This window comes from Pseudopodoces humilis, chromosome 6 (genome assembly GCF_049639895.1).
Source record: "Pseudopodoces humilis isolate 2021_Gansu_Grassland_sample_001 chromosome 6, ASM4963989v1, whole genome shotgun sequence".
Taxonomy (NCBI): Eukaryota; Metazoa; Chordata; class Aves; order Passeriformes; family Paridae; genus Pseudopodoces; species Pseudopodoces humilis.
In genome coordinates this window covers 11,841,804-11,860,612 of record NC_142205.1, presented here as the reverse complement: position 1 = coordinate 11,860,612, position 18,809 = coordinate 11,841,804, and the positions used below count along the sequence as shown (strand labels likewise).

Sequence of the window (18,809 nt, the reverse complement as noted above, 5' to 3'; positions counted from 1 at the left end):
CTACTTTTTTCCAGGCTGCACAAACTCAATTTTCTCAGCCTCTTCTCACAGAAGAGGTGCTTCAGCCCTCAGATCATCTTCGGGTGCCTAAGCCACCACAGCAGCACACTTCTCTGCTAACTCAAAGACCCCAGTAGTCTCAAATACACGTTGTGGGTGCACCTTTTCAAACAGAATTTTTCACTATGGATCCTTGCATAAGCCCAAACTTCTAGGCTGCTGCTAGACAGACGTTCTTCAGGTGTACACAGTCAACTCCTGCCCATAAATCTTGGAGGGTGATGCTATATCTACTTCTGAAAAAGTCATGTTTCTCAAAGTTTACCATTAAATGGACTTACAATGAGTTACCAGCGACCTCGCTTTAGGAGTCCTGTGTCTCCGCAGGCAGCCAACCTCACATAAGGAGTTTTGTTAATATAGTTATTTTTGCTTTCTCTTCATTTCACTCATTTGTTGTAGGAATTTATTCAAAGTTAATGAATCAGTCCAAAATTCTTCATACATATTTCAGTGTTTTTTAAAGAAAGAGATCTACATTTCAGAAATGAGTATAAATTCAGTCAGGCATGACCATGCTTGAGTTGTCCTGCAGTAATACACTAACAACAAGCCTTCCTGACTACCCAACTTGATAATCGTAATTCCTTCCTAACAAGGCTTTCAGTGAGACTTTATTATTCTGAGAAAGTCTGAGTTGAATTGATTCACTGTCTTTTACCACAAAGCTGCATTTTTTGAGGTATCTCCATATGGAAATCTCAATGAAGTCCAAAGGAAGTTTGACATGGGCATGGGCATTTTAAAAACTGACAAAATCCTCACTTTCTAATACATTAAAATAAGCTGCCACTCAAATTTCTGCAATATATGGTCAAGTGCTAAGCAGTTTGCTGGGAACAGCCATGAAAGGAGATCTGAGAATTCTAATCCTGCAAAATACAGTTCAGGGAGGGGATAAAGATCACTACCAACAGATGAACTTCACAACTTCATTCTTCAAAACTATCCATCTAAATTGGCAAGAGGAGTGATTTCTGAGGTACTTCATTTCCACACACATTTTTCTTAACAAAGTTTATATTTCAAATCCTTACCTGTTTTACTGCTCCCATCACACAGTATTTTGTTTTCCAACTGCTTTTATTTACATATATTGTGACCACTGTGACAAAGTTACTTCATGCACTAATGTGCAAAAGGGTTGGCAATTCAGCCATTGTTTTAGCAGAACAGAGTCCCTCAAAACCTTTGCCACACTTCTCCCTTATGGGCCAGTGCCATAAGCGTGTGGCTGTGCACTGCAAAACAATTCCCATCAAGCTAACACAATATTCTCTTTTATCTTAGAAAAGTAATTTTGCAACTTGGTTCCTCAGCTAATAGCAGAAACAGAGCTATGACATGAGCATAAACAGTAGAGGCCAAGCTAGTATTTTTTAAAGCCACCTGATGATGTTGATAGATCTGGAAACAAACTACATATTATGGTTTCTGTTCTAGGCATACTAATTCAATAACAGAGGGCAGGATATTATATCAGAAATATTTTCTTTATAGATGCATCTAAAAAGCCAATTTCTCCAACTTGAGATTTACTATGTAGTCAGTAGGAATCTGTGTATTGCTGCAAAGATTCATGAAAGAGTGAATTTGACATTTACACAAATTGATTTCTGCATACAGTTAAGCTCTACTACTGTTACCAACACAAAGCACTGTCTAGGAAATTGTCACCTTATAAGCAATACCCAACATGACAACCCACAAAGAAAACCATAAAAACACTCCCAGAACACATCTCTTTGATAAGGTGAATATTCAGTTCAGTCTAAATATAGTCTTGAATTTAAAAAAATCATGTGTTTCACATTAGAGACAATGCTAATAAAACAGCAGGATTTTTCTATTTCTTGTAGGACTGTTTCCAAAGAGAAGCTATATTTCATTTTGAAACTGACATTCCTATTGCAATTAGCAATGGCTCTAGAAGCATACAGTAAGAAAAAAGACTAATCAAGATACTGATCAAAACATGGTTTGACAAAAACTATACAGGAAATCTGAATTTAAAAAATAAAGTTATAACAAGAAAGAACAAGTGAAATAAAAAACCCACTGTCTTTATTATTGGCATAGTTTTACTTAGCAGTCTGCAGCACAAAACCAGTTTGCCTTTGTTAAGTTTTAGCTGAAGGTCTAAATGAAGCATGCAATACATACAGAGTATTTTCTCATTTGTTTTAACATTCATTTTCAAGACAGTGTTGAAAAGCTGAATTTATACCCAGCTGTAGTTTTTATAACCAACCAAGAGAAATTTAGTTTGTATGCTAGAGCAACTGTGGAAATCAATTCTTAATCTATGACTTTGCTTACCACAGCTTGAAGTCTTGCAATAAATAAATGCCTTGAGCCACACATAAGAAACATTTAGTGAATCAGAGACAAATAACACAAATCTATATGTGTATATATAGTATTAGAAAGGTCATATAAAATACAATATAGGCTTTTTTCTTGCTCTAACATAATAACATTCAAAAGGCAAGACCTGGTAATTGCCTGCATTAATATCCAGGTGGTGAACAGTCACTAGAACCTATTTTCTTTTCAAATTACAATGTTCATCCTTTTAGACAACTTCTTGTAGCCCATCTTTTTTTTAGTGTGGAAAACGCTAGAATGCTTAGAAATCTCTGACAATATCTATTTTCTTTGTCCTAGCATATGAAAAGTCTTCCTCTAAAGCATATTTAAGCTTCCTTGTGAACATTGTGCAGTGTTTCATCACTAACAGGGAAACAAATGCCAGAGCTCATGTGTTAACCTGCACTTAGTTATAATTACCCTCTTTTATAATCTGAAATCTTAAATCCTCACCCCATTTGTTATTACTTATTTCTCACTGGAGTATATGCTCAAAAAGAACCTACAGTAATGCCTTCTTATTAATATTGCACCATTAAAACTCACAAAAAATCTTGTAAACAAATCTGTACCTCCTTAAAAACACACCTTCCATTCTTGATGTATTTGATTGACTGTAGATTTTAAAATCAAGTACTACTACATAGCGCTAGTTCAGCTAATTTCCCTCTCTTGATTGTCTCCTTCCTGAAACAACTGAAATTCAAATGTGACTGTGACTGACAGTCTTTTTGAGATTAGTAAGGCATTATTAGTTTGCACAGCAGGTGACCAAAGTAACTGCTGAAAAGGTTTCCCTTATTTTAACCCTAAAGGATGTAATCTAATACGAAAAGAAAGAATTTGGAGGCTCACAATTACCCTTAAATTGGAATTGCACAAAGAAACCAAAGCAGAAAGAAGACTTGTTTTTTGAAGTAAGAGTTGCAGTTAAGGTAGATCATTAAGTGCTTCCTAACATTACATTTTTATAGATTCTGTAACACTTGATATTCAGAAGAAAAGTGAGATTTACACTGAAATTATTAGGTTCATCCTACTTCATTCTACCTGTGGGCATAGGCACACCTAATTAAGATCCACAAAACAGCTCAGGAGACTTCTGAACTTCTGTCCTCAATGTATGGATTTATTCCAGTCTAAGGGCAAGTTTTATAAATATGATGCCAAATACGTATTGGTCAGAACTGATGCCTGGAAACAGAGAAACTTTCCAGGGGAACACAATTGTTCTCATACTGAAAATCAAGCTGTGTTCGACCCTACCCCAGAAGAGACTACTCTTACCAACAGCTAAAGAAGAGCAGGAGGAAGTACAATCTCATGTATGCTTTTCTCAAAAGCACTAATTTTTGCTTGGCAATGACTTTTTTAATGCCTAGCTGGAGTGACTCACATTCCAAACTGAAGCCCCTCAGGTAACAGCAGTACCCTGCAGATATAAAAGCACATTCAGTTCTCAACTTCCCAAATATTTTGGCAATGACACTAAGCAGAGCTCTCCACAGTGGTTTGTGGGAATGGACAACTGTCTGCAGGGCTGCTGCAGGAGTGGGGAAAGCCACACAGCCCCCTGGGCAGCCCCAGCTGCACAGCCTGCAGCCCCTCGCTAACCTGAGACCCCCAGCACCCAGCTCCACCTGCTCCACCTGCTATGTCCTACCGGGCATTTTAAATTAGTTTGCAGGGTACAGTCCTAAAGGCAGGTTGTTCTAACTGCAGGAGAGTTGCTCGGTGTATTGGCAGAAACTACTTCCCCGCTAACAAAGCAACAAATTTACATTACAATGTGGAGCTGTTTATAACCAATGATCCTTACAAAACAAGTTAAGATTTAATATTTGTGAAACAAAGCAAAGAATTCACTGGTGGCTTTGTATAAGCATAAATGACTAATTACTTTAATCAGGAAGCTCAAAAGATAATGAACTTGATTTATTATAAACACAGGGGCTTGCCCTCTTATAAAAATTACTTGCTCTGCAGTTCACGACACACATTGATTTATGGCACTACTTGTAATGCTCTTATTTTTAAATTTAATAACGGGTGAACATTAATTAAAAGTAAACTGGAAAAATACACATTCCCAATATAATTTTACTCAATTTCACAGCAATATTCATATGTTATGTATACCCCAGCATTTCAGTAACAGTAAAAATATAAAACTATTTTGAAAAACAGGCAGTGAGTAAAAGATTCATTGGGTCAAGATTACAGAAAGAGTGAATATTTTTGGCTTTCTCCTACCTGACCCCTCATTATTTAGTGATACCTGACATCTGTTGATGAGACCAGCTGAACTCAATTCAAATCCAGTTTAGCTAGGAATATCTGAGTCATAAAAAAATCTCTGAGGATAGATTATGAATCTATTATGGCTTAGAATTCCATCAGAGAGAGAGAGAGAGAGAGAGAGAGAGAGAGAGAGAGAGAGAGAGAGAGACTGAGTCTTCCTGGAATGTGGTAGTAGACAAGAAAATAACATCTTTGCAGAAAAGCCACTTTGGAGAGCACTTTACTCTGTCCTGACCCCTGCATCACCAGCTCTCTACCTCACTAAAGGGCCATTTGTGGACAGAGAGCACTTATGGCGTGTCAGGTCCCCATGACAAGGCTAATAGATTACTGCATTACCTTCAAACTACACAACACAGTGATAAATTTTAATGTACATATCTCTTAAAATACATTAAAACATTCATGTCAAATCCACTCACACTACGATTAAAATGCTTAAGACTGTCACCCATGTGAAGCCCTTAAGTTTCTCCAAAGAAGATGACTGCATATTTGTGTTGTAGATTTTTGAGGAACCCTCAGGTGTATTTCTATATATTTTGCTGAAATGTTTTCATAGCTCACTGTTAACCAGCAAAGTTCTCTAGGTAAAGTTTTTTTGGAGTAATCACTGGAGTGCCAGGGTATTCAAGGACACTGTCACACAACTGAGTACGAGTACAGTTGCTCAGTTATTACAGAAGTCATCATTATTATTACATCATTATTTGCAGAAAATAATGACGAAGGGCAACATGAGAATGCTTTCAATGTGAAGAATGTTTTCAGAGACTGGATGATCGGCTTGATCTACACTCCACTCTGGAGCTCAGCTAAAACAAACCATATTCCTCAGGGCACTACAACAAATGGATTACCATAAAATAAAGACACTTGGCTGCCAGGTTCCTATTACAGCTGCTTCTTGTGCTGACCAGTCATCATGACCTCATGTTCAGCTGCTTTAATATATCCTCACTCTGTCTCTTTCTTGTCTCACACTTAACACTACATTCCTCTGGGCAGAAACCACCTCACTCTGTGTTTACAGAACCAGCTGTGTCTAGTGACTCAGTGCTATCCCAGTTTAAATAACAAGAAAGATATGCATCTGATACTGATTTAGGGCAGAGTTGAACAATACATTTGATTAAATCTCTGCATTATCAAAGTCCATGGGAATTTTTATTCTTGAGGTTAGAGTTTTTCATGGTTGGTACAAAGAAGGAAGAAGAACCTTTTTCAAAGGAAAAATCAGTTCTAATGATGGTGACTGCAATTACTAACACAACCACATCAAATGCAATTAAGAGTAGTATTTTCACTGGCAATTCTGTCATATAATCTCTTATTTGTCTCCAGCATTTCTTCCAAGCCTGGTCATGGAGAGAGGAAGTCCCAGAATTCAGACTGGAATTCTGCAGTTTGAAGGATACCCACCACAAGGTTACTAAAACCTGCTTTGGTCCACGAGAGGCACAGAGGGGACTGACCTCTGCTCTATTCTGTAACCACCCACTGATGACCAGACACCAAACCACACTTCTGCAACGCTGCAGAAAAACCACCTGCTACTGCAGTAATTACAATAGAGACCAGAAGGTATGGGACACATACCAATGTAAAACAGTTTCATCAGGGTAGCCCAGTTAGCTCTGACAGCCTGGGAGGCGCTTATACAATGTCACACTACAATCATGGTTGTCTGAAACTGCATACATAATTTTTAAGGACCACTGATTAAGGTAGTTTATTTTCCTTGTTGGATTTTTAACTCATGTAAATGCCTTACAAATAAAGGTGCCCTCATTCTATGAAGTGAACCATCTGGAGTTCTATTTTTTTTTTTAATCCACAGTGTTAGAGGTCAGGCAGAGAACAAGTGTTCAGGGAAGGATTTGGAACAACTAAAAAGGAATGAGAAATATGAGTTCAAAAAGAATTAATACAAAAGAGGAATTCTCATCTGCAAAATGAAGTTCCATTATTTTACACCAAAAAAAGCCATTAATTATTAAATATGCATTTGCTGGTTACATCTGGGTTAATGTGATTGTGGCTGGAGTAATTTTCTTTACAGTGGCTATTATGGGGTTGTATTTTGGATTTGTGCTGAACACAGGGTTGATAACATAGAGATATTTTTTGTTATTGCTGAGCAGCACCTACATAGAGCCAGGGCCTTTTCTGCTTTTGGTATATGGCCACGCTGGGGGTGCATGGGAAGCTGGGAGGAGACATAGCCAGGACAGGCGACCCAAACTGACCACAGGGATAACCCAGACCATGTGACATCATGCTCAGTACATAAAGTGAGGGGGAAAAGGAAGAGAGGAGGGGACATTTGGGGTGATGGAGTTTGTCTTCCCAAGTCACTGATACACGTGATGGGCCCTGCTGTACTGGAGATGGCTGAGCACCTGCCTGCCCATAGGAAGCAGTGAATTAATTCTTCGTTTTGCTTTGCTTGTGTGTATGGCTTTTGCTTTCCCTATTAAACTCTCTAGATCTCAATCCATGAGTTTTCCAGCTTTTACTCTGAATCATTTCCCTGATCCTGCTGGTGGGGGAGTGAGCAAGCAGCTGCCTGGGGCTTGGCTGCCACAGGGGTGAAACCACAGCAGTTCTATACAGAGCTATTATGGCAATGAGAGTGGTGCTACAGAGCAACATTTTACCGGCATCCTGAAGATTGTCTCAACCTACAAAACTGCCTTAATCGAGCTTTTTTTCAGAAGGAAACATTTTGAACAAAAAAATTATGTAAAGCTTATATTTTAAAAGGTACTTCTGTTATTGCAGCATTAAGACTGGAAACTCACTCTCCCAGGCATTTATTTATTTTGTAACAAATAATTTAATTTCATATTTGGTTATGTTTGGCAACTCTCATGGGGAGCTAAACACTCTGTTGCTGCTGTGATTTCTAAGACAAAAAAATATGAAACAACTCTGGAAATGATAGATCAGGTTCACTGGGAGGCTTGTTCTGCTGAGCTCAGCAAGAGGGAAAGGCTGCCTGGTATCAGTCACTCCTAGGGGCTATTCTGACTTGCACTTGCTGGCAAAAATCCTTCAAGGACCATCTGCCAGCAAGAACAGGGGTGGGGGGCAGGAGGCAGGGTGGAAATCATTCATGTGCACATTCATGTGCCAAGTCCTTCCTTAGCCTCAAAAACTTCAAACAGTAGAAGCTACCACAAGCAATATTTAAGATGTCAGTATGCCAGTTTTTTCTTCTATGAAGTCCTCAAAATAGAAGCACTTCACCAGAAGAGACAAAGAGAGGCTACATAGAAAGAGAAGACAAAAACTGAACAGATGAAAGATTTCTCTTTTATAAATATCTTCAAAATATTATGCTAGTCCTCATAGAACCATGGTCAGCATTATCCAGCACTGCACGATGAATGTACTGAAAAGATACATCTCAAAAGGCTTACTGGAAAGGCAGGGGGACACATCAAATATACACAACAGATGTTTGCACACTAAGCTCATATCCTCAGAATTGCTGATACAGGTCTATTTATTTAACTTACTACTATAAAAACACATAACAATCCCAAAGCATTTAAAATAGATGTGCATAGTAGAGCCGCTTATGTTCCAATAAGAGAACATTCTGTTTCCCTCAATCAGATTTAAGGAAGTAGATCAAAGAGAAAACATTTAAAATTAAATACAAAATCTTATTCTGATTAGAGGAAAAAAAATCATATACTACAAATACATAGATATATACCCTTTACATAAATGTACATATATACAAATTGCAAAGTTAGAGATTAATCGGCTTAGCCTGTCCTGTTATCTATACCCATTCCATGCTCCCAGTTTTATTTTTCTGTAAATGCACCCTTGAGGGCATCAGCTTGTATAGAAGGGCAACAGCTGTTTAGCTCTTGGCATGATTAGGATTTTCTCCCACTATGGTATTGGACAAAAGAGTATGGTGATCGTGAATGAGCACACCCTACAGTTTTACTGTTAAATCCTTCTTTTTCTTCCCACCATGCATCTCTGTCTCTATCCCACTATTTACCACATACTTTTAAGTGACATCTAATATTTAGATTATACTTGGTCTTAGACACAGCCCATGGAAACCTTCACTTGAAATTAGCAATACTGACTTCAGTGAAATGCTTGGTTTCATACCACAGTGCTCTCTGCCCTCTAGCACAGTACCAGATCTTTTAGCAACAGAGTTAGCAATAACAGAGGTTTTTCCCTATCATCAAATCTTCAGTTTAGTTTTTTTATGTTTTCTTGGCTCATGCATACTTGGCTGCCCAGATGAAGCAAGTGTAACTGGTGACACACCGTCTGTAGACAATGTAAAACAAGTTCTTCTTCTGCAAGGAAAATTCTAAGCTAACCTGTAAGCCCCAGTCAGGTAAGAAGTAGATCTCCTTGCTGACACCATTTATAAATCTCTCCAGGATGGAAGAGGCTTTAGGTTTGTTTTACAATGGCTTTTCCTGATTTGCTGGTATCAGACACTTCTCCTCTCCCATTTCCATGCAGTTCTACAGCCAACTGCCTGAAACATCAGTTCCGCTGTTTCTTTTGCACACCAGTACTACAAAACTGATCCTGTGAATAGAGAAGATGTTTTCTGTATCTAACATTAATTAACACAGTAGAATTTTCTTCATTCATGTTCTGTTAAGGGAAGTCAGGGCGGGATCAATGTATGGAATAGATCTCTATGACACAGTCTCATCTCTAAGCAGTTTCAGCACACAGATTCTATGTAACCAAGTTAATAGCATCAGCAAAAGAGTATAAATATTAGGAAGAAAAATACCATCATTAGGAAGGTACTAGAAAATAATTATCTCTATCAGTGTGAAACCAGCAGCACCACAGATTAAAAAATGTTATTACTTGCAGGCAAGGCTCAATTCAATTTGCTTCCCAGCTTCCTTTATTTTGTGAAGTGCTCAGCTCAAAATCAGCATGAGATCTGCTCAGAACTCGTGTCAGATTCCAGTCCAAGTTACAAGAAAGCACATCCCCAACAAAGGAGATTACTCCACACAAGAAATCCCTATACACTTACAGGCTCAAAGGTAGAAGCAGCAAGTTCACAGTACACTTGTCAACTGTAAAACCAGGAAAGTCAAAATATACATGCCATAACATCAGTTTTCTTCTGCGCAAGCTTTTAGCCAGGAGGATATTTTATAGGGAGGGAGATGCAGAAGGAAGCAGGGGGAGGGAAGGAAGCAGCAGCATCAGCATTAATCTGATGGATTACAGCCTACAGAACCCCCAGAGGTCCCCCAGGATCCTCTGCACCACTGGGGACAGCACAGTCCATCAGCCAGCAGACAGAAGTGGGGCAGGAGACAATACTGAATCAATTACTTCCAAACAGACCTTCAAACTATTCCCAACCATTCAGAACTCGGCAGCCAAAACCTCAATTAAAATAAACAAAAATAATACCTACCCAACATCCTAAGAGAAACACAGCCCCAAAAAACCTATTAACAATTAAAGTTTCTTTCCAATTACACATCAATTCTTCTGAATGTTTTTTCATAGTTCTGGAGGTTAAAGAATACTGTCCCATTGTGCTCTACTTGTCATAAATAGGCAGCTTTCCCTCCAGCACTCTTACAAAATTAAGTAAACTAGTACAGAGACTCCTTTCTCCAACAATGCTGGTGTAAACGCTAGTAAAAAAACCAAAAACCTGCGAATTAAAAATAAATTTAAAAAAGCAATTACTATTCAGAATAAATGTAATTCTTACATTATCTCCACTGCTTCCATCATAAAGAACAAACAGGACGTTGCACTCCCAACCTCGTCACAAACTGCCAGAATACATTTTTTCATTCTCTCCCACTTAATTATCAAATTAAGCTCTTTTTCTTTTGACAAACCACAGAGCAATATAAATGGCAAAAGGTCATTCAGCACTTAACACACAGATAGGATCTGATAGATTGTTACAGCAAAACCTCTAAATTCCAGCTAAAAAAACTCAGCTAGTAAATTCAAATCAATTTCCTAGGATTTTAATCACTGGGTTTTTTTTTTCATTACAGATTAATAAAAATTAAGGGACTGATTAAAATGTAAGTGCTTTTTAAGATCATCTGTCCTTTAAAATAAATTGAGTTCTCTTTTTCTTTAAGCATGTTCTTAAATATTTTTATAAAAGAGCACATTTCCTAGTTTGCTTCATCTCCCTGAAACAGGCTGGAGTATTTGATCAAGCAAAAGAAAATATACAAAAATCCACAGCCTCCCAACACAACAGCCTTTAAAGTGCAGGAGAAATTCACTATCAACTCCAAATGCACAGTAGATGAGCCTAAGAAAGAAACTGCAAACAGTATTTAAGTGCAAACAAACCTTCCTTTTGCCCCAGAAAATCTCACAATTCTAGAGTCTCAGTGTTTACTCTGCTTATTTTGCATTTGCTGCATACTAAAGTAGAAAAAACTTACGGTAAATTTAGATTTTATCAGCCTCAATGCTCTTGAGCTGTTAGATCTCATCAGGCTTCCTAGAAATTGAAGAGTGACAAATACAAAAACCATGGGGTTTTGTAGTTGATGTTATAGCTTGACTTTGTGAAAACTCAGCTCATTTATGAGTCAGGATTTTATGAAATGCAGAGAATGATGGTTACCTGTGTTGTCAGTATGATAATCAGATGGCATTCTCATAAGGCTCCTGAAAAAGGACTTACATTCTGTATCACCTTTCATTTTTTGTCTGCCTATCTCGTCCTCTCTAAGTGGCATTTTTTCGGTTGAACTGTTTTCAACATGTGAGTTCAAATACTCTGCAACAAGATTAAAGGTGACACTCTCAAAAGCAATTTCAGTAGGCCTAAATTTTCTAGGCACTCAAAAGAAAATAATTAAATGGGTGAAATTGTTGTTGTGGGACTTGGGGGACTATTTGCTTGGTTTTCCCTTGTACAGAGTCTGCCATAAATACATACTACCTGCATTGCATCACCAGAATACCCAAAGACATAGGGAGGGTTGGTTTTGTGTGCATAGAAAAATGTATTCCCTGCCCTGTAAGGGCTCATGGCAATGGTTCTGCAATGAGTTCCATGTGTGGCAACACTTAAACCTTTACAGATGCCATAGTGTTGCTGTAGAATACTAAACTAATTTAAAACCAAGCATTTTTCATATACTCTGTTATACTGCTGGTCATTGCTAATGGTATCTTGTCACAAACAGCTGGACTAAAACTGTGAACCTAAAGATTAATGGACAGTAAAAACTTAGTCCTTCATGAAACCTAGAGAGACAAGTGACAAATTCTTTCCTAGAGTCCCAATAATTCTAAGCAGTAACATGATAGAAGCCTGAGATAATTATGTGACAAGTCTGTGAAACCAGTTGCACAGCCTGTTAGTTGAGCAATGAGATTTCATTTCTGATAGCTTTTGTACTTCAGTCTCCCTTTTACTTACACATGCCAGTGGCATTGATTAGAAGACATTTTCTCCTGCTATATCTCAGTAATTTACTTTTAGAAGTCCATTGCTGACACATGAAATAAATACTCAAATAAACACTTCCTTTTGAACAATCTGAGATTACCCAGTTCCTTCCAGATCATCACAGACAGACCAATGTACTTCACCTTAACTCCAAACCTGCTAGAGAAAGGCTTTTCAAGATGTATCTTCAGAAGACTGGGAATAAGCAAAGTCCCTTCTGGATCTATTATAAACACAGATCTGTGTTATCTTCACAGATAGAAAGTCAAAAAAGGAACAACATTTTAGCATGAGCATTTCCCAACTGTGCCAAGACCACACATTATTCAATGAGAACCTGAAGTGTTTCTTATTCCTTGTTTACAGCCTCTTTTCTGACACTTGATCCAAAATTCTGACTATGTCCCTTTAACTCTGCTATCTAGTGGTTGGTGAAAAAAATGAGTTTGTAAATTGAGCCTGAAGCCTCAAACCAATTTACTGTATCTTCAGAAAAATATTTATATACACTCTTGAAAGAGTTTAACCTTCCTCTACTCCCAGTCCCTGGGCAGAAGCTTGGAGGCTGTAGAATCACTAGGATTTAACTGGAGGTAAAGACAAGTTGATAAAGTGGAAGCTCTGAAGACAGGGATCTGTAACTAAGATGTAATGCAAAGCCTCTTCTCATGTAAGCAGTCACATCAGAAACAACAGATTTGTGTAAGTTAGGACCCCTGGATGAAGGAGCTCTGGGCCATATGCTGGTTTACAATTGGGCACCTTGAGATCACCACTATTCACTGTAAATACACAGAAAAAATCAGACTCTGTATTAATGAGTATTCACAGAAAGCAGATGCAGAGACAGAAAGATGAACGTGGTGTGAATAAATACTGTGTAACAAAAACACTCTCTAAGACCATTCTTTTGTGCTTGTACTGAAAATGTATTTTTGTCCTTGAATTTAAAATAAAGTCTACTATAAAAAAAGGTTGAATTGTGACAAGATATATATAACTATCTTTAAAGGTTTCCAGGGCAGAGAGGGAGGTTTGAGCTGAAGTTCTGGGCGTCAGGTGTGTGGGAGACCAACTCTGGACCCCTCTACAGCTTTGTCAACATCAGTAAGAGATTAGCACTCTGCACTGCATTCAAAAGAACTGAAAAAAAAAAAATAAAATCCACATGATTTATTGGCACCATAAAAACATTAAGTAATGTGACTTATTAGCAAATGTCCTAATGCCATGCATTCTCATGACACGGATCCTCAAATTGTTCTCCACTTTGTGGATCAGTCTCAAATGACTTGTCAACAGGACTTTGTCATTAATTTTAATTATGAATGCAAGTCCATAGCTCCTGCTACCTGACAAAATGTTAAAAGAAAATTAGAAGTCAGGAACTGTTTTAGCTGTATGCAAAATGAATACTATTCTTACACATATCCTTTAAAGTTAAAAAATTAAGAAATCCCTTCAGGAAGTCTACTTTGACTAGGAAAATTAACTCTTACTCTCTGATCTCATGGAAACAGACAGGAACAACATTAAATTCATACAATTATTGAACTGTACTACAGTCTCTTGTTATCACATCTGTTTACAAACAGCCATAGAAACAGAGTTAAACAGACTTAAGGGCCTCAACTACAAATGACAAGGCATTGCAAATCCTTCACACAGTATTTGAAACTAGAAAAGTAATTCACCATGACCTAACAGCCTTGCTAAGCCCTTGTTTCCCATTTTCTCAGATTTATTTCTGTGTTTAAGAGATGTAAATTTGTCTGAATACTTCTGAACAGAATACTTCTCATTGTATTTGAACTATGTAGTGCTTAAGTAACTCCAGGAATGCATAGGAGAATCAATTTTCCAAACTGGTAAGCACTCATTATTGTTATTCTGAAAACTTGCATCAGTCATTAATTCCTCTCACATAATTTATCACATATTTCTGGTTTGGATGACTACTATCTATTGTAATTGCAATACATACATACTCTTTATTTTCATATAGTGTAGAATATTGCATGTCTAGCTGTAGCTAGGCAGATTTCATTAATTGTAAAATAATCTAAAAAAGAACATTAGTTTACCATCTTAATTGATGTTAATATCTAAATTACATAGTAATTATGGAAAGAGAAATGGTTAAGATACGGCTTTGCAACCTAATTGTTCTTTTAGATACTGGAAACCAACATACACTTTCTTATCAGTTTCTGGTGCATTTCAAAGCATGCCTCCTGGTCTAGTGCCCTACAGCCCCTCTTGTACACTGGGCTGCCACCAGTAACTGCTTTTCTGTCCCACATTTACAACCAAGCTGCATTCAGTTATTCACATGCCACTTCAGAGACATGTACGTGAAGCACTGACAAAGTCTTTAACAACAAAACAGTGTCAAAAGAAAAAAGAAATGTACAGGTGCCATCCAACCACAAAGAAATACCAAAATGTGACAACAGTCAAGCAGAATAGTGCAACCTCAACGAATCCAGCCCACGCCACTTTATGATACATAAACTGATTGCCTGTTCAAGACTGGTGGTTCACTCAAGACAAGGGGCCAGCCTCCATCCAACAGCCTGTCCTGCAGGAACCACTGCCCTGCAGCAGCCTCTGCACAGAGACTCTTCCACCCACTCACCTCCAGAAGTGACTTCTTCAGAACTGGGCTGAGGAACATTGGCAGGACAGTGTGGGGAAGCTTGCATTGCTGCTGCCCTTGCTATACCTGTCCTGTGGAGAAATAGAGGACTTAATTTCCAGGGCTGTCAGACAGCACCTTCCATGTTACAAGTGACGGAAAAATTAATTAATTTGAAAATGCCTGATTTGAGAAAGTACATTTTGAGATGTGGTGAAGAACCCCCATTTTCTACAGAAGTATTTGGAATACTTTCACATCTTCCATGGAGCTCCATTTGCAGCAAGCTGGATTCTTTGGTTCATGAGCTGATTGATGATGCTCTTGCCAGTTACCTATGCAGCAAGCTGAGATACTGTCATTGAAAACCAACATAACAAGACAACCAAAATAAAATAATTAAGGAAATCATATTTAAAAAAATATCTCAACTCTGACACGAACAAATAACCATTGAGTAGCTCACCCTTCTATCTGCTTTTCAAAATGGCAGTTTTCTGCTCTTTAAACATTTCCTTTACAGAAACCACTACTATATGAATTACCTAACAGAGGAACAGTTATTTTGCTTCTCCTGTCCAACCCATTCCATACAGGATTTTTTTTTTTAATTTCCACATTAATCTACATAGGATTATCACATGAATCAATCCTAACAAAGACCTCTTTCCTTTTTAAAAGAGAAAAGGAAACTTTCCACAGTTCTCATGATTTCCAGCTGGGACAACAGTTTTCAGCCACCATTTAGTTTTCTTAGTATGAGACATTCAAATGATTTGTATATCCCAAAGTGCAGTCCATTAGAGGGACAGACACAAAAATAACTCTATCTGAAACACATGAATAAATCATCCTTTTGAGCCTGGTGATGAATGCAATGTTTTCAATTTCCAAAGAAACTCTCTAAAGCCCTACTAAAACAAGCGTGTTTGTTCCAAAAGTGATCTCTGTATCTTTCAGGAGTACTGTGGTGGTTTTCCTTCAAGAAGTATCAAGTTTAGACAACGAGGACTGGGAGCTAATGACCAACCACTTTATTCTGGTATGAGTGTGCACTGAATACCGATGTTCACAGGCAGGAACAATTTCCAATAATTAACTGGAAAAATACCAGCCTTCATTGCATTTGCTTAACTTTGGTCAACAGCAATGTTAATCTTGCAGGGGACCTGAAAGACAAGACAAAGCCTATACAAGTGAGCTTTATACATAATTCAGAACTGCTGAAAAGCATGGAAAAGAAGACAAGAAAAACATCATTATAATATGGCAGAACAGCTCTACTAAGGAAATAAAACCTAACCCAAAAAACCCTCATACACTTGTACTGCATCTATTACTTCAACTGAAGAGTAAATATAGGGGTAAACAGAATTGTTCACTTCTTATTTGGGCAAAACAGACTCATCATCAATCACTTCCTTAACAAAATACCGGCAGCCTGTCTTCCTCTTCCTTTTCTTTTTTTTAATTTGCAACTGCATACTTCTTTTCTCTAAAGTTCCCAGTTTCCAACATACTAACCCCTTCAAAGCAGTGAAATAGTTTGTGTCTCTCAGTATCTGCTAATTGGAGTATAATTACAGCTGTCTATGGGCTATGACTCTAAACAGATTTTGCCAAAATATTTGAAAGAGATCTCCAAGAGAAATAATAACAATTGGTCACATACATAATACCATATTTAATAAATCCAGTATATTTAAATATAAAATAAGATACAGCAGGTTGGCTCAAATAAATAGGATTGATTATTTCTGTTCTGGGCATTACAGGTCAATGTCCTGTTCACCTAAGAGAGTGATTACTCTCAGCATTAACAGGAATTTTAGTAAATATGCTCCTTTTCTTCGTGTGAGAAAAACAATGAATATCAGAAAGAAGCAAAATGAAAAGAAACTGACACCTTGGGTTTTATGTGTTGCCTAAAGCCCTCTCAGAGTCCCCAAAAGGTCATGACACATGAATAATTTAAATATTACAGTAACAATGCATTGATAGTAATGATCAGATCTCTAGAGAAAATAATTCAAATACTTTGAATTATTTGGCAATATCTTCTGATAATCACTGAAAGGACTAGAACTCCTAATACATTTACTCTCACTGAAATGCAAACTGGTAAATGCTAAAACTGTGGGGAGGGGAACCTCTACAATTGAAAGCAAGACCTGAATTGGTCACCGTGTGGACTTTTGTTTCTTTACTCTAGTAATCCACAAAGATAACCTTGCTATGGTTTTCACATTTTGAGGGTACCATACATTTATTCAAAAAAAAAAAAGTCTTAAGTGCTCAAAAACAAACACCTAATGCATTAAATGCTTCAAAGAGCCTTTCCTTCACTTACATCATCCCTGTTTTCTCCCCACACTGTTCTCCAGCCTCCTACAGTCTGCACTGACCTATGTACACCAAGCACTTCAAGAGGCACTTGAACCATATGGGATATTTCTAATAGGTAGGATCAGTTTCCCTGTCTGGGAGAGTAATTCATGGAATAAAAAAAGAAAACAGCTTTTTCTGAAGGAAGATATACATTCCAGAGATTAGTCCAATTCAAACAGAAAGCTCTTCCATCACAGAAAGCACATGCAATTTCTAGGATGAAGATGCATCCTGCCACCAAATCCAAGCTAGAATACCTCTTCTCCCTCCTTGTTTAAATCCCATGTAGAATCTATTGTGCATACAAGAACTCTTATACAACTCCCAGACTGACTTATCACCTCTGCCAGAAACTTTCCTCTGAGTCCTATAGAAATCATTGATTTTTCTACAGTTCATCTTCCCTTTGAAAAATTAAAAAAAGCCACCTTTCAGTCTCCATGACCTGGAAAAAGAAATGGTGAGCAGCGCATTGTGTGGGCTTTGACATGAATGAATCCATGGCTGCAGCAGTGGATTCCCAAGTGACAACATTCAGGAGGTGCTTGAACATAAAAGCTTTCCCATTCCCTGAAGGTGAGAGGACTGTAGCCCCACCTGGGTCTCTCCAACCAACCTACAGCTGGCGAAATAAAATAAAACAAAACCTTTTGTACCTGCAGCTGAATCATGTCAGACATCTGTTACAGAGCCCTTGCTTAAATCCCAGCATCCAGAAATAATACTGCTGGTACCTGAACTTTAATGGATAGTCTCCACAGAAAAAGGAAAATGGCATTTTCAATATAGTACACGGTATGGTTTTGCTAAAAACCTACGATTTTTTAATGCAAGCTAAAAATAATATTGATTTTTTTCAAGTCCACTGCACACTAAATATAATTTCCACCATTGCTATTTGAAATATCAGATAAAAATGCCATCTTTCTCACTAAGAAAAGAATCAACAAGTCTTTCTTGAAGCAGAAATGCCTAAGGCTATTTGGTATATTTCAAACAATCTTGGCAGCTGGTGGTAGCCAAAAATGAACACTGACTCATCAAAAAACATACAGAAAATTCACTCTGGTGCAAGCCAAGAGTAGGGTATGTTCACTGCGCACTGTGGACTGCAAGACATCTAAAACAATCTAAAACATCCACAGTGATAACTAACATTACAAACTCAGTGCATCACCTCCAAGTTGCAAACCAAGAAAAGGCAAGAAATGGAAAAAAAAAAAAAGAAAAAAGTAGCTTCAGGAGATTCAGCAAGACGTGCAAAATTCTGCACTTGGAGCAGAAGAGCTTCAGACTTTCAGAAAAGCAACTTTGTGGAAAGGACCTGTGGTCATTCTGGATGCTAGGCTGAATATGAGCCAACAATGGCTTGACATCAGCAAACCACATGCTGGCCCAACTCTAGGAAGAAAGTGGCCAGAATTAAGGGAAATCACTCATCCCTGATGGGGCTACATGTTGAGCAGTCAGAATTCAATGCTCTTCCATAAGTGACTGAACCAGATTATGACCAAGTTAACCATTATTTTGAGACTGATTAATTGAAACAAGTAATTCTGCATGTGGCACACAATTTTTCTC

At 37.8% G+C, this 18,809-nt stretch overlaps 1 protein-coding gene across 6 annotated transcripts in view; it reads right to left on the bottom strand.

The window, feature by feature from the left end:
* PPP2R2C (protein phosphatase 2 regulatory subunit Bgamma) overlaps positions 1-18,809 on the bottom strand; it is a 200,580-nt gene that overhangs the window by 100,864 nt on the left and 80,907 nt on the right. The window contains exon 1 of one of the 6 annotated variants that reach the window (XM_088056268.1): positions 14,841-14,910. The exons of the other annotated variants lie outside the window; for them this stretch is intronic. Within the exon in view, the coding sequence (XP_087912394.1) occupies positions 14,841-14,907 (67 nt within the window). The 5' untranslated portion in view covers positions 14,908-14,910. Of the gene's footprint in view, positions 1-14,840; positions 14,911-18,809 lie in introns of those variants that run through there. 6 annotated transcript variants of the gene reach the window in all.